The following is a 14,967-nucleotide window of genomic DNA, read 5'->3' on the forward strand; positions in this document are numbered from 1 at the left end:
CTCACTTTTTCTATCCTTCCACTTTTCCACTCCCAGCCAAACAAAACTAAGAAAAATTAAAATATTTTTTATCCTCCCACTTTTCCACCATTCCAACCAAATAAACCCTTAATGTTTCAATGACTTTAGAGTAAAAAAAAAAATGTAACAAAATATTTTAAAACTGTCAATGTGACAATTTGTAAATGGTAGATAACAGAATGATATTAGTGGTGAATCCAAACAAGAACCAATAAAAATCTACCAACTCAATTACTATAAAAATTGTTACATCAATAGCATTTTTTTAAACGTGAATATCTATAGACAAAAAAATTTGACAAAAAGTTTCACACCTATGGTAGCATGTTTGTTCTAAATAAAAAAAGTAATATTAATAGTAGACCTAAAAGAAAACCGGTAAAAACTTGTCAAATCAACTATTTAAATCCGTGGTAAAATGTTTTGTATATGAAGCACCACTCATTTGTTTGGACATTTGGTGAGCTGTGTGTGTTTCACTTTGTATTAATAGAAAGCAAAACATGTAGAGCTCACCAAATGTCCAAACAACAAGTCTTTCATCCTTCTTTTCTACCCTCCCAACCAAATACATATGAGAAAACATTAATCTTTTATCCTCCCACTTTTCTATCAATTTTTCATTTTCTATTCTCCAACTTTTCCACTCCTCCAACCAAATGAACCCTAAGTAAATAGATTCAATGTCCAGTATTTAGACTAAATGAATGGATTAAATACTAAATGAATGGATTCCATTAATCTATTCCTAATTACCATATAGGAAAAGAAGTAAGGAAAATATTAAAGTGAGAGGAATATAATTATAATCTCTCATTTTTTTGTCCTTTTCTTTTTTTTTTTTAATAGGTAATAGATTTTATTTACCATATAGGAAAATAAGTGAGGAAAATATTGAAGTGAAAGGAATAGAAATACAATCTCTTTTTTTACTTTCAAAAAAAAAAAGTAATAGAATTTTATTGCGAATAAAAAGGATTACTCTATGTTCACGATGATGAGTACAGAGCACTTTGAAGAATTACATGCAAATCAAATGAAAGATTTAAGAGATCTGAAAATAGAAAAAATTGAAGCACAACTTGTAAAACATCATACTCGAGACCAATTAAACATAGTACAAAACAACAAAGACTTCACTTGCTCAATAGGTCTCACACTCTCCTCAAAAATACGGCTACCACACTCTTTCCACACTAACCACATCACATATGCCAGCACCAAGTTCTGTACATTAGAAGAATGTTTTCCTAACAAATCATGCCAACCGAAAAGGAGGGATGCTACCTTATCCAACAACACCCATTGAATCCCAAACATCATAAACATATCACTCCACAAAGCATATGCATTTTCACAATTAATCAAAAGATGATCCAACGTTTCCCTACTACAATGGCACATAAAAACACCAATTGACTAGTAATATGCGATTATCAATTGTGAGAATCTTATCCCATGCAGCTGACTACAAAAAGAAAGAGACCCTCTTAGGGACCTTTGCACACCAGGTACTCTTTCATGGTAATAAATGAGCATCTGCTCCACGGATGGCATTATAAAATGAAGGCCCATCAAAAATACCACTCCCATTCAAAACATTACGCATTTACACCTTCACCGGCAATTTCATTTGCCAATGCCTATATGCCCATTAGATTAATGAAAATGAGTTTCAAGCACTAGCATTAGCATTCTAGTTTTTCTCTTTACCCATAAATATCATTCAGCAAACGGGTTACCACTTAATATCACTAACTAACTTGTAACTCCAAAGAGAGAATTCAATCTAAATAAACATATCACATATCTAAGACATTAAAAATCAACCATATAAAAACATGGTAGCCTTTTGCTTGTAGCAAAGCAAATTATTTCACTTTTTCACATAAGATCCAACATCTGATTGACTATTAAATTCATTCTCCAAAAAAAAAGATTGACGGTTAATTTTTTTTTTTTTTTTTTTTAAAGAAAAAGGTGTCGTATTTTTTTGTAGAAAATACTATTACTTGATAATTCCTAAGAATTGCAGATTCCATTGTATATCATGATCTAGTAACTCCTTCCCCAGTACGTCCATTTTTTTGCAGGCTTTCCGGAAGCAAAGCATTTAGTACCTATGAGAAATTGAACATTAAGTAACAGAAAATAATATAAAGAACTCCACACAGCAATATTGAATGAAAGATACAATCAAATTGCAATTTATCATAAATCCAATAAACCATTAAGGACAATTTGATGTCCTAGGGAAGCTTATTCATTCAACTGCACAATGAGTATCATTCTGTGGTGCCAGCGACATAAATAGTAACTTACGCAGCGAAATGTCATCATCATAAATGCAGCCAAAATTGCGCTTAGTTATGGCATTAGCTCCAGCATTTTATTAGTACATTCAAATACCATATGACATGATAAAGCCACTGCATTAACATGCAATTTCTAGAAAATAAAATGCAAGAACAATTAGATCACACCATATCAATCTTTGATAATGAAATTATTTTTCACCCTACCATGGAAAACTTAACACACAATTGCAGGAGTCTTAGATCCCCTTCAAAAATGGTAACCGAAATTTACAATATTGCAACTGTCAGAAGGAGATTACACTAGAAAGTGTACTATTTGAGGACATGGAAATCAACATATTCCAGAGGCAACAACTGGTAGGCTTGTGGCAGTATCAATTTGAGTAACCACCCACGCCAGGCGGCAGGGAAAAGGAGTAGGAGTGTATTTTATAGGATAAATAGTCAAGGTTTGAAAGTAGTAATAAAAATACAATAAATGAAATAACCCTGACATGAAACATAAAGACTACCTTCAGGGAGCTCTGGCTGGTCAAATGGGGAACAAAGGCTCTTACATGCTCCCATCTCACCTTTCGTCCTTGCTTTTACATCTACCTCCACCTCCTAAAAGAGTTGCACAATAGATTTATGAAATCTATAAGGACCAAAAACCAAAAAAGGGGGAAGGTTAAAGTAACATTTTTCTGCCTCATGAGGGAGGACGTTTGCTCTAGTTGCATGACAAATATAATTTACAATCCAAATTTGCATAATTTTGGCAAAGAGAAAAATGAAACAGAAAATCTAATAAAAAATTACATTTTGAGTCTTGTGTAAGAGCAAATCTCCAATGAACATGTTAAAATCTTTTCTGGTAAGTAAGCTCTTTGAAAATGGGATTTATTGATGAAACTACCTAGAGAAAGGAAAAGTTTAAAAAAATTTACTTTGAAAAGGAGCGGTTTGGAAATGTGTTACCCATAAAGCACATAATCTTATTAAAAAGAGGTGATAGGTCAAATGCACAATATGTGCTTTGGCCACCTACTCCTAAGGACCCATTGAACATATTAAACTTAGGACAAAACTTACGTACAGTACCTTAGGGGTTGTTCCTTAGGTCCCCTCTTAAGATTCTGTCATGTGGCTACATAACTTAAAAAATACACTTCCATCCATGAGAAAAAAGCCACATAACAGAATCGTAAGAGAGACACCTAAGGAACAACACCTAAGTACTGTACTTAAGTCTTGCCCTTAAACTTATACATACTAGTCCAAAACACAACAATAATAGAGCATTCATAAGACAAAAAAAGTATAGGGGAAAACCCCAATGCAATAAATTTTAAGTAGAAAAAGATTTTGCACAATCAACAACCCAAAACAATATGCTATCTCATAATATCAATATTTTAGTAAATGAAACAACAATGAACTTGAACAAAAAAAAAACCCTAAATACCACAAAAGTGTACAAATGATCAAATTCAAATCAACAAGAAACCTTTTGATACTGCACAGAAAATAAAACTATTTAGGCAAATGCATAAACAGAAAAAAATTGATATCAGACCTCCTCATCACACCAAGGTGCGAAGATCATTTTTCTTTGGCTGAGTGCTTCCACAAATTCATCCCAAGTTTTAACAGTCTGAATGCAAGCATCTCGTTTTTGTTTGGCAGCATCAAACAGGCTTTGTTGGATATTATCCAGCATTTCTTTTACTTGCTCAACCAGCTTGTCCCTAGGGATGTCTGTTTTTGCTGAATTATCACGTCGAACGGCACGTACCTGTGAATAAAACCAGCAATGTAACAATCCTCCCGGTTGGTCAACTATAGGAAAAAAAAGACAGCTGACAGTAATGCTGGAAAAACAGATACAAATTAAACCAATGGAAGTAAAAATAACAGCAGAAAATCAAGAAAGACTAGCTGACCTGACTATTTGCCAAGTCTTTTGGACCAATTTCAATCCTTAGAGGAACACCTTTCAATTCCCAATGTGAGTACTTCCAACCGGGAGAGTAATTATCTCTAAAGTCTGCCTTAGCACGAATACCTGCCTCAGTCAAGGAGGCCACAGTGGCAGAACAGGCATCATAAATTCCCTGAGTATCAGCATCTTTATAAGGCACAGGAATTACAATAACCTGGACAGATGCTACTTTTGGTGGCAGCACTAAGCCTTTGTCATCCCCATGAACCATCACCATAACACCAATCTGAACACAAATGATAAACATTACAAAAGTGACAATCTGTAGCCACACACATCTATCAATAAATACTTTCTAATACACAAATACACCACACCAACCTCCCCAACTCCAAGTGCTATAAACCAGGCAAGTTATAACTTTAAAAAGATTTCCTTTTACCACAAGGAAATGTACAAACAGATTAATTATAACTGTCAAACTCAAACAGATAATTAATGCCTTAAGATTACCGTCCGAGTGCTATAGGCCCATGAGTTCTGCCAGGCCATACCCTTCTCTCCCTTCTCATTTTCAAAGTTTATCTCAAACATTTTAGCAAAATTTTGACCCAGACAATGCGAAGTTGCACCTTGTATGCCACGACCAGTGTTTGGAACAAATGCCTGACATGAGACATAATACAGAGACATTGTTCAAACTGTCAAATATAACAGAGAATGGATTATATATGCCCACATTTAATTCTCACATACCTCAACACTAGTTGTGTAAAGTCCACCAGCAAACTTCTCCAGTTCACTCTTCTTTCCCTTTATGACAGGAATAGCCAAGTACTCTTCATATATGCGTCTATAGAGTTCCAAAATATCCAGCACCTAAAATAGAACAAACTTTGAAAAGGGCACATTTGTAAACAAAGGCCAATAAGCTTTAGCTCAAATAGCATTTCCCTTTGTATGATCAAGGATAGAAGGTGAAATTGTAGGTTTAGGACCCACTGGGTGCATGTGTAATTACCAATCAAAAAAGAGGGGGAAAACATGAAGGTGCCCATGTTCCAACGTAGATATGAAAGATCAAAATCAATGTTCTAATGGGGAAAAGAAGAAAAAAAGGATGCTGACACTGGAATGTGGAAACATATAATAAAACCCAAACTAGGCAGTTATCTTTTTTTGTTGATAATATAAATATGTTAGAAGTATGTCAACACTTTTTAATTAGGCACATCTGCACTAACCAAAAGATAGCATACATCTGCACTTACCAAAAGATACCATACATCTGCATTCTAACATCTTATGCTTATATGAGAACCTAGGATGCACAGATACAAACCAAGATCCAAAAGAGTAAATAAAAGATAACTAAATAAGTGTTTAACACTGAAACCAATATATAAAAAATATATATATAAATTTTAACAAGTTTAGGCTATCTCTCACAACCGGGGGTTGATTTACAACAGTATCCAAGCTGTATCACGGCCATATCCTGGATGTATTGGCACTTAAAAAAACTGGGTACATATCTTAGAGCCATCCGGTGTGATACCAGTATGATACGTATCAGATGCGGGTACATGAGAAAAACTGGAGTATCCTTGCATCCTAGGTTATGACATTTCTGATAATAATCCAATGACCATGGGTTTGGATTTTTCATATGAAAATAGAGGTTAGGAAAGGAGCAGAATACCTTGTGATGAAAGAACATGCCAAGTTTCTAAAATGCTTAGTTCAATACTCAATTCAAGAAAAAAGAGAACGAGACCAACAAATCTCTGGCTTGTCTGCCATGATTAATTTATATGTATAGACCTCCACGAATTAAAAGTAAATAAATCAAAATTTAAGTCCTGAGTTTAATACCTCTTCATCCGCCTCTGCTTTTGTTGCGAAAGCAGTATGGCCTTCCTGCCAAAGAAACTCGCGACTCCTACAATCAGAAATCATGTCCAATGTATTAACAAACTCTCATGAAACTTGTAAGATGGTTATTAGAAATTTCAGTAAACATGTTCATGCCTAACAAAAAATAGTGAATGGTATTTTACACTCATTTGTAAATTAACTGTAACCAATTTTTTGATAATTCAATAGTTGGAGGAGGGGGGATTTGAAACCTGGACATCTTCGTTGAAAACGCTAGGAGGTGCTAGTTGGGAGGTGCAACACAAATACACAATAAAATCATGCAAAGCCTATCAGAACTAATATGAAATGCTTCACCAAGTGACAGATCAAGGAGAAGAATGGCTTCAATAGAAACAAGTAAATCCCATGCCAAGAAATAAAATGTAAATCATAACCACAGAAGAGGAACAGTAAACAATCATGCCAGCATGAAGTCAAGGTTCATATTACCAAACCAAATTCAGATTGGCTGGTGAATTGCACTCAAAAATTCAATCTGCAGACTAAAATTTCATGCCATCTAATCAGCAAGCCAATGGATGCTATCAACAAGGTTAAAGAATTCTTAGACGTGTGAAACTGAACAAATTTAGAAAGAACTACCTGATAAATGGCGTAGGATGGCTGAATTCCCATCGAACAACATTGCACCACTGATTAAGTTTCAAAGGCAAGTCACGGTGTCCCCTTATCCATTTAGAATAGTAAGGATACATGACAGTTTCACTAGTTGGACGAATTGCAATGGGCACTTCCAACTCAGACTCCCCAGATTTTGTCACCCATGCAACCTACAGAAGCCCAAGATACAATGTGATTAGCACCCCCTCCCCTCACTTCTAATAAATTGAATGAATAAATTCTCTCTCATTAAAATAGAAGCACTTACAAAAATACAAGAGAATAAAAGATTATCATCAACCAAGAATCATCCAAAACATTTTACGGTTTCACCCTAGTTAAAAACAAGTGTATAACAGATAAATTTTGTACCAAGGACAAACACTATAGTAAGAACCAGTTCCACTAAAAAGAATCAAGGAGAACCAGGTTGTGCGGTACTCTAGATTAACCATTATACCTCCAATCTCAGGACAAGAACATAGGAAAATTTTTAACAGTGCAAATTTCAGTTTCCAACTTACTCTAGCACCATTACAACAATTCCAGCCCAAAGCATGAAATGATTTTGCCAGAATAGTTGAACATTTCATAAAATTAATAAAGAGTCTATCCTACAACAAAGTAGTAAGCAAAATATGCTTAATGAAGATTTCAAATTTAACTCACCTCAGGAGCAAAACCCTCAACGTGATCCTTCTCCTTCTGCAATACCCCAGGAGAAACAAAAAGTGGGAAGTAGCAGTTCTGGATGTCCATTTTCTTTATTTCAGCATCAAAAAATTTCTGCACAATGAAATCAATGTAATACATTAATTATGCACGTCAAACTAGAAAACTGGGAAGAAAGAAAAAGGAAACAAAGAGAGGATTTAAAAAAAAACATCTAAAATTTTCATTATAAGGGGGAAAAGAAGTCCATTGCTTCACAAATCTATATAAATAACCAGGACGGCTTCAAATTTATATCACGGAAAGTACTGCATAGCATACACCATCTATGTTTAACTTAAGGAACAACCAAAATTTGAAAAATGTATAGGGAAAAATCATTGTGGATAAATGTTGTACGTGTAAGTATAGACACAGTCGACCATCTCCTTTTACATTGCATTGTGACAAGAGAATTGTGGTAAATAGATTTCTCTTTATTTGCTGTGCAATGTTGATGTCTCAAACTATGTTAGAAATGTTTGCAAACTGGAAAGGGATAGACACCATCTTTGCTTGTGTGGACAGTTTGGCAGTAAAGAAACTCAGCTAAACGTGACTATTAAAACTTTTTTTTTTTTTTTAAGTTCATTGTTAGACTAGTTGATCGCTTTGGGCAGGGTACATTGCGATTCTTTCTTGTATTTCCGATCCTAATTTGCTCGGATACCATCTTACAATCATCTGGTGAATTAATTCACTCTTCTTATTTTTTAAGTAACTGGTGTATTAATCCTTTTATCCTTCAATAACATTCTTATTAGCAACTACTAATGAAATGAAACTAAAGGACAACAACCCCGGATTCAAGAAGGGATTCAAACTCACTTGCATTTCCTCCCAGATCGCCATTGTCCATGGCCTCAGAATATAACAGCCGGAAATATCATAATACTCAATCAATTCTGCATTCACAACAACCTACACAGGCCCGAAATAAAGATGATATTAATAACAAATGCACGCGGTTTTTCAAATCTACAAACATCATACATTGTAGTCGTCAAAGATTTTTCAACTACAAAACAAACCTCAGAATACCATTCCCCAAAATTCTCATGCTTGCGATTCACTAGTCCCAAACCAGTCTCCTTCTTCACCTCCTTCTTTTTTCCTCCTACTAAGTCAAAAATCACACACAGCATAAGAAGCAAACACAACAACATGCTATGGCATTTCCAAAACTAGCTAAACCCTAAAACCCTAAACCCTAGGAAGCAAACACAACATACAGACCAATGCATTTCAAAACATTCGCACACACATAGCATCAGCAAAACTAGCACACCCACAATGAAAATGAAGTCACAGACACTCACCGCCGCTGACATTAGGCTTTTTCGCACCGCCGCCGCCGGCATTAGGCTTTTTCGCAACGCCGCCGCCGGCGTTAGACTTTTTCTCATCGCCGCCAGCCATGTCCTCAGCTTATTCCTGAGTTTCAGCTTGCACCGGTTGTAACGAAATCCTCCGCCACCGAATCCGGCGAGACAGCGAAGTGATCGAGGATGTGACAAGGAGATGGAGAGGGAGATGCTGAGAATGAGTTGCCGCGTGAGAATGATAAAATAGGGTGAAAGAGTAAATACACATGCATTATAAATAAATAAAAAATAAAAAGTAAAACCTGAAAATATATCATTTTGGTCTTCAACTTCCCATTAATTTGGTCTATGAGGCTTTTTAGGAGTTTATAAGGAAATAAAATAACCATAATAAAGAAATGGAAATAAATGTAATAAAATGTATTTAAGTAATGGAAAAGAATTGAATGAAATTAAAGTAACTTTGATGGTATGTTTTAAAATAAATAAATTAAAAAGAATGAAAATAAATAAAATGTAAGTAATCTTGTTTGGGAGTAACATAGATGGAATGAAATGAAATCATTTTATAACAATATTACTATTAGACTCCTATTTTAAAATAAATTGTTGAATATATAGGGGTATTTTGAGAGTTTTAGTAAAAAAAATCATTAAATCTAATTATATTCTCTTCTATTCCTCTCAATTTCGGGAGGAATGAAAATTTGAGGTTTTAAGGGAATAGAGAGGAATGAGTGTTCTCTCCTACCCATTCTATTCTGTAGAGAGGGAAAATTCCCGACCTATCACAAGTTGACACATCATACTACCAAGTTCACAAAATACAACCAATTACAAGGCGCCACGTACTGCTGCTAGGTTTTGCCATCACTATTCGGATTCCAATAGAAATTTGCCAAGTGTCATTGAAATAAAGGCATGAAACTGCCTCAGCACGTGTAAGCGATGACACAAGCAACCCTGCACGTGTAAGCGATGACACAAGCAATCCAGCACGTGTAAGCGATGACATAAGCGAACCAATCAGGCTGTGACAAGTGTCACCAATCAGACTCCACCACGTGTCGCTCACCCACCCCTAAACTCCTATAAATAGAAGCCTTCCTAAGACATTTAAGAGGACAGAGAGAAGGAATAAGATATCTTGAGTTCAAAAATCCAGAAACTCTGCCGGAATCAAACCCCAAAGCCTCCAAGAATTTCAAGAACTTCAACCTCGAATACAGACAACATTCGAAGCAAAATCATCCAAACTACTCGTCCAGGTCTCAAAGGTCACTAGAATCAAGCTCAAAAGCCTCCAGAAACCTCAACAAATCATAAATCAACGAAGCTCTACGGAATCAAGCCTCTAAAGCACCGAAGAATTTCCACCACAAACCTTCAAACACGAAGAACACGAAGAACAAAGAATTTCTAAAAAGCTCATAGCCAGAGATTCATTGTAATTCCGTTTCAAAGATCTTCGATCCATTCCTCAGCCAAATTGAAGGATATCTTGTGTTCAAATCAAAATCACATTACCACAATTCCAATCAATAAATCTTTCAAGGAGATCGAATCAAAGGATCACTCTTTTGTAATTACAGAGAATTGTACCACATATTCATCAATACAAATTCGCATTTGTGAAACTATTTTTACTTGTTTGATTTATTTCGAACTAAGAATTTAGTCGTCTACAAATTCTAGCACGCCCAGTGGGACATCTCTGCCTCTCATCTCTTTCTCCTTCAAAAGAAAAGAAATTCGATCTACTACTAGCTTCGATGGCTTCTAACAAGAATGCTCAAAAATCGGTGATGGATGCTTCCGTTGCGGATGATTATGTCGGCCCAATCACTCGTAGTCGATCCAAAGCTCTTGATCAACTGCAACCGCAATCAACCAAAGAAAGCAAGCTTCATAATATCATCTCTCTAGACTTTCTTGCAAAAAGGAAAGCTACCGCTAAGGATTCATCTGTCTCGAAGGATTTTGAGATCAATGATGAATCATCCCCAACAAAGACCTTTTCTATCAACTCTTCACCCGTGATGAGAAGCCTAAGGAACAAAATGCCTTTGACTCATCCTGTCTCATCGTTTTCTCCATCATATCTACAGGTCATGCTAGTAATAATGACCAACACCTCTACTATGGAAGAAAAGATGGTTGAAATGGAACAAATGGTCACCCTTCTCACAAAAGCACTTAAAGATAAGGATGTCCAAATTGCAACCCTGATGAACAAACTGGAAGTCCAAGATTCAGGTGAATCAAATCTAGACCTTGAGCACCCTCCTGGCTTTACCTTGAAGGGAGAAAACGCTAGGGGTGATAAGGAAAAAGGAGGTGAAGGCACTTCTTAACAAGGACATTCCACCTCAATGGCCTCGATATCTGTCCAACAACTGCAGGACATGATAACGAACACCATACAAGCACAATATGGAGGTTCTTCTACACATTCTCTCATATATTCAAAACCTTATACGAAGCGCATTGACAATATGAGAATGCCAAATGGGTGTCAACCCCCCAAGTTCTTGCAATTCGATGGCAAGGGAAACCCTAAGCAACACGTTGCTCACTTTGTAGAAACCTGTGAGAATGCAGAGACTCAAGGAGGCCTCTTTGTAAAGCAGTTTGTTCGTTCACTGAAAGGAAATGCCTTTGATTGGTATACAGATTTGGAACCTGAGTCAATTGATAGTTGGGATCAGTTGGAAAGGGAGTTCCTTAACCGGTTTTACAGCACGCGCCGCACGGTAAGCATGATGGAGCTTACCAATACTAAGCAGTGGAAAGACGAACCCGTTGTTGACTACATCAATCGGTGGCGTTCTTTGAGTTTAGATTGTAAGGATAGACTGTCTGAAATATCTGCTGTAGAAATGTGCATCCAAGACATGCATTGAGGACTTCTGTACATCCTACAAGGGGTAAAGCCCCGAACATTCGAAGAATTGGCAACTCGTGCGCATGACATGGAATTAAGTATCTCTTGCCATGAAAATATGAAACCTCCCGTACCTGAAGAAAAGAAAGAAAGGCGAGAAATAAGGAAAAATGACAGGAATACGAAAAGTAATGTCAAACACTCCATGAATGTCAACCCTGCCCCAGTCAAAATTTCAACGGGAAATGTAAAGGCTAATGAGAAGAGGCCTGAGGGAGGCCAACGACGCGAGACGCGTCGCTCATCACTCAACGAATGGGAACAAAAGGTGTATCCTTTCCTTGACGCTGATATACCCGAAATGCTAAAACAACTGCTCAACTTGAAATTAATTGAATTGTCAGAATCTAAACAACGGGAAGAAGTAGGAAAGGTTAATGACCCGAACTATTGTAAGTATCATCGCATCATAAGTCATCCGATCCAAAAATGCTTTGTTCTTAAAGAACTCATCATGAAGCTAGCCAAGGAAAGGAAAATCGACTTAGATGTTAATGATGTTGCTCAGTCAAACCTCGTAACATTTCCTTACGGGTCGCCTAGTTGCAAGTCTCCAACTACTAAGTAGAGGGCGAATACCACGTTCATCCGATTTGGTTCTTTGGAACCTGTTCAAGTTCAGCTCTCACAAAAAGCATCTGATTATAACTCAAATGATGATAAAAAGTCAACAATGGATGAGGAAGAGGGTTGGACGTTGGTTACTCGTAAGAGATGGAAGAAGAGACCAGTATTCCCTCTTCATTTGATCACCCAAGAGTCCAGAAGAGCACAAAACCAAATTCAACCGCATTCAAGAAGAAAGAATGATAAAAGGAAAGAAAGACTAAGAACGGAAATGTGTGATGATTCGACACAAACCCAAAAATTTCGAAGTCTTGTCACATTGGAAGAATTTTTCCCCATAAAATTCTTTCAAAACAAGTCAGCGGAGGCTGTTCACACGGTCTCTCGTTGTGAAGTTGATGAAAAACAAAAAGGTGTTGACCATGGTAGTTCAAATGAGACTTTGTCATCTTTAGAACAACTCAAATCTCAAGTTGATAAAGTTGAACCCTCGCAATCTTCCACCTCACCGAAAGAAGGGATCATTCAAGCTCTTGAAGAGCCAAAGATTTACATTCCTTGTACCAATACACTTCAACAAACACAGGAATGTTTCGCGTGCTCTCCGGACTTGACTTTCACTGACGAGGATCTATTGTTAGGCCCTAAGCCTCACAATCGTCCACTTTATGTCTCTGGTTATGCTCGTGAACAAAAGATTGATCGCATTCTCATTGATAGAGGTTCAGCTATTAATATACTACCGAAAATGACAATGAGATGACTTGGTCTTACTATGGAGGAATTATCACACAGTCGTTTGGTCATACAAGGTTTTAACCAAGGAGGACAACGCGCCATCGGCATGATACACTTGGAGTTAATTATTGGAGAATTGACAAGGAATGTTTTGTTCCATGTCATTGATGCCAAGACAACCTACAACATGTTGTTAGGACGTCCATGGATTCATGGGAACAGAATAGTGCCGTCAACTTTGCACCAATGTTTCAAGTATCTTCAAGGTGGAATAAAGAAAGTAGATGCCGACTTGAAGCCTTTTTCTGAAACTGAAGCTCACTTTGCTGACGCGAAGTTTTATGTAGAAGATGATATCTCTAATGAAGTTCTCCCAATTGAAGTCCCGTCCATGAAAAGCAAGCAGGGTGAAAAGAAGCATGTTAAATTCATCACTAGAAAGGATATTCCTTCCCCAAAGGAAGATCCACGATATGGGAATAACCAGTCTAGTGAGTCTACTAGCAATTCAGAGAGAGCGAATGAAAGTCCTACGCCTTCCAATAACCCTCCATTCCTCCGTTATGTACCATTGTCACGCCGCAAAAACAGACAATCACCATTCACGGAATGCCTTCAATCTACAATGGACATGCGAAGACCTCCTACAAAGCTCACGATGAAGGATGTAGCCATGTTGAAAGAAAATCATGTAATGCCTTTAACTTCATCCATAAATCCTTTGCCCTCAAAGCCACTAAATGGATTCGTGAAGTCTTCACAAAGTCTGACAGAGCATGGTATTCTACCAAGTAAACGGACGAAAGAATGGTTTGACCCAAAGGCATATAGGCTATTAGCCAAAGCAGGCTATGATTTCTCAAAACAAAGCGGCCTAGGGAAACTAATTCCAGAAGCCACCGGAGAAAAGATGCACGGCCTTAGTAAAACGCAAGGGAAAATGCGACTTGAAGGGCATGAAATTCCTATCCCAAAGATCGGAATAGGTTATACTCCAGAACCACCAGCTCAAATATGGATCAATAAAAGAAGCAAGGCTTCAAGTTCCCAATACATAACAGTAGAGGTTGATGAAAGTTCGAATCAAAGAAAAGATCACTCTTCATCACGCATCTCAGTATTCGATCGCATTAAGGCTTCATCATCATGAATTACAGTGTTCGACAGGTTGAATACGGCTTGTTTAACGCAAAGTCGGGACACTTTTGCGTGTTGATCAGTCTTTAATCGATTGGGGGCAACAAAAAGGCCCATTGATACTTGTTCTCAAAGCTCAATAAACTTTGAGGACAAAAAGGAGGAGAAAGCTAATGATGAGATACGTAGTAGTATTCCTTCACGCATGAAGCGTAACTTTATTTTGGATATCAGCACTGAAGGAGCTCTCAAAGTCAAAAGGCGAACGATTGTACACACAAGTCAGTCACTCGTCCACAATGAGCAAATTGAAGAAGTATCATCCTCGTTTCATATTACAGTAGAAGAAGATATACTGTCAGATGATGAAGCCGCAAAGAATAAGGTCGATGAAGCTCCCCTAGCCTTGGAAGATGAAGTACAAGCTACAGTTGATGAACTTAAAGAGATCAATTTAGGAACTACTGAAGAACCTCGACCAACTTTCATCAGTGCCCTTCTCACTCCTGCAGAAGAAGAAGGATACCTCCAGCTCCTAGTAGAATATAAAGATGTGTTTGCTTGGACTTACAAAGAAATGTCTGGGCTCAATCCAATTATTGATTTACACCATTTGGCAGTAAAGAAGGGCGTGTACCTAGTAAAACAAGCTCAAAGACGCTTTCGGCCGGAGCTTATCCCTCAAATAGAAACTGAGGTCAATAAGCTAATTGAGGCAGGCTTCATCCGTGAAGTACAGTA

At 37.1% G+C, this 14,967-nt stretch overlaps 1 protein-coding gene across 2 annotated transcripts; it reads right to left on the reverse strand.

The window, feature by feature from the left end:
* Positions 1–1,787: 1,787 nt before the first annotated feature.
* LOC142631493 (proline--tRNA ligase, cytoplasmic-like) lies at positions 1,788–9,113 on the reverse strand. Of its 2 annotated transcripts, none has more exons than XM_075805663.1 (12): positions 8,835–9,113; positions 8,547–8,632; positions 8,344–8,436; positions 7,474–7,590; positions 6,787–6,974; positions 6,139–6,205; positions 5,020–5,142; positions 4,777–4,929; positions 4,265–4,549; positions 3,898–4,116; positions 2,852–2,945; positions 1,788–2,141 (listed from the first exon to the last, which is right to left on the reverse strand). In XM_075805663.1, the coding sequence occupies exons 1-12, from the start codon at positions 8,932–8,934 to the stop codon at positions 2,077–2,079; spliced, it is 1,590 nt and encodes a 529-aa protein (XP_075661778.1). In that variant the 5' UTR covers positions 8,935–9,113; the 3' UTR covers positions 1,788–2,076. The 2 variants fall into 2 exon arrangements, with proteins under 2 accessions (XP_075661778.1, XP_075661777.1); XM_075805662.1 differs by having other exon boundaries at positions 8,547–8,635; positions 8,835–9,095.
* Between the last annotated feature and the right edge of the window lie 5,854 nt (positions 9,114–14,967).

The sequence above is a fragment of the Castanea sativa genome, chromosome 4 (assembly GCF_040712315.1).
Source record: "Castanea sativa cultivar Marrone di Chiusa Pesio chromosome 4, ASM4071231v1".
NCBI classification, from domain to species: domain Eukaryota; kingdom Viridiplantae; phylum Streptophyta; class Magnoliopsida; order Fagales; family Fagaceae; genus Castanea; species Castanea sativa.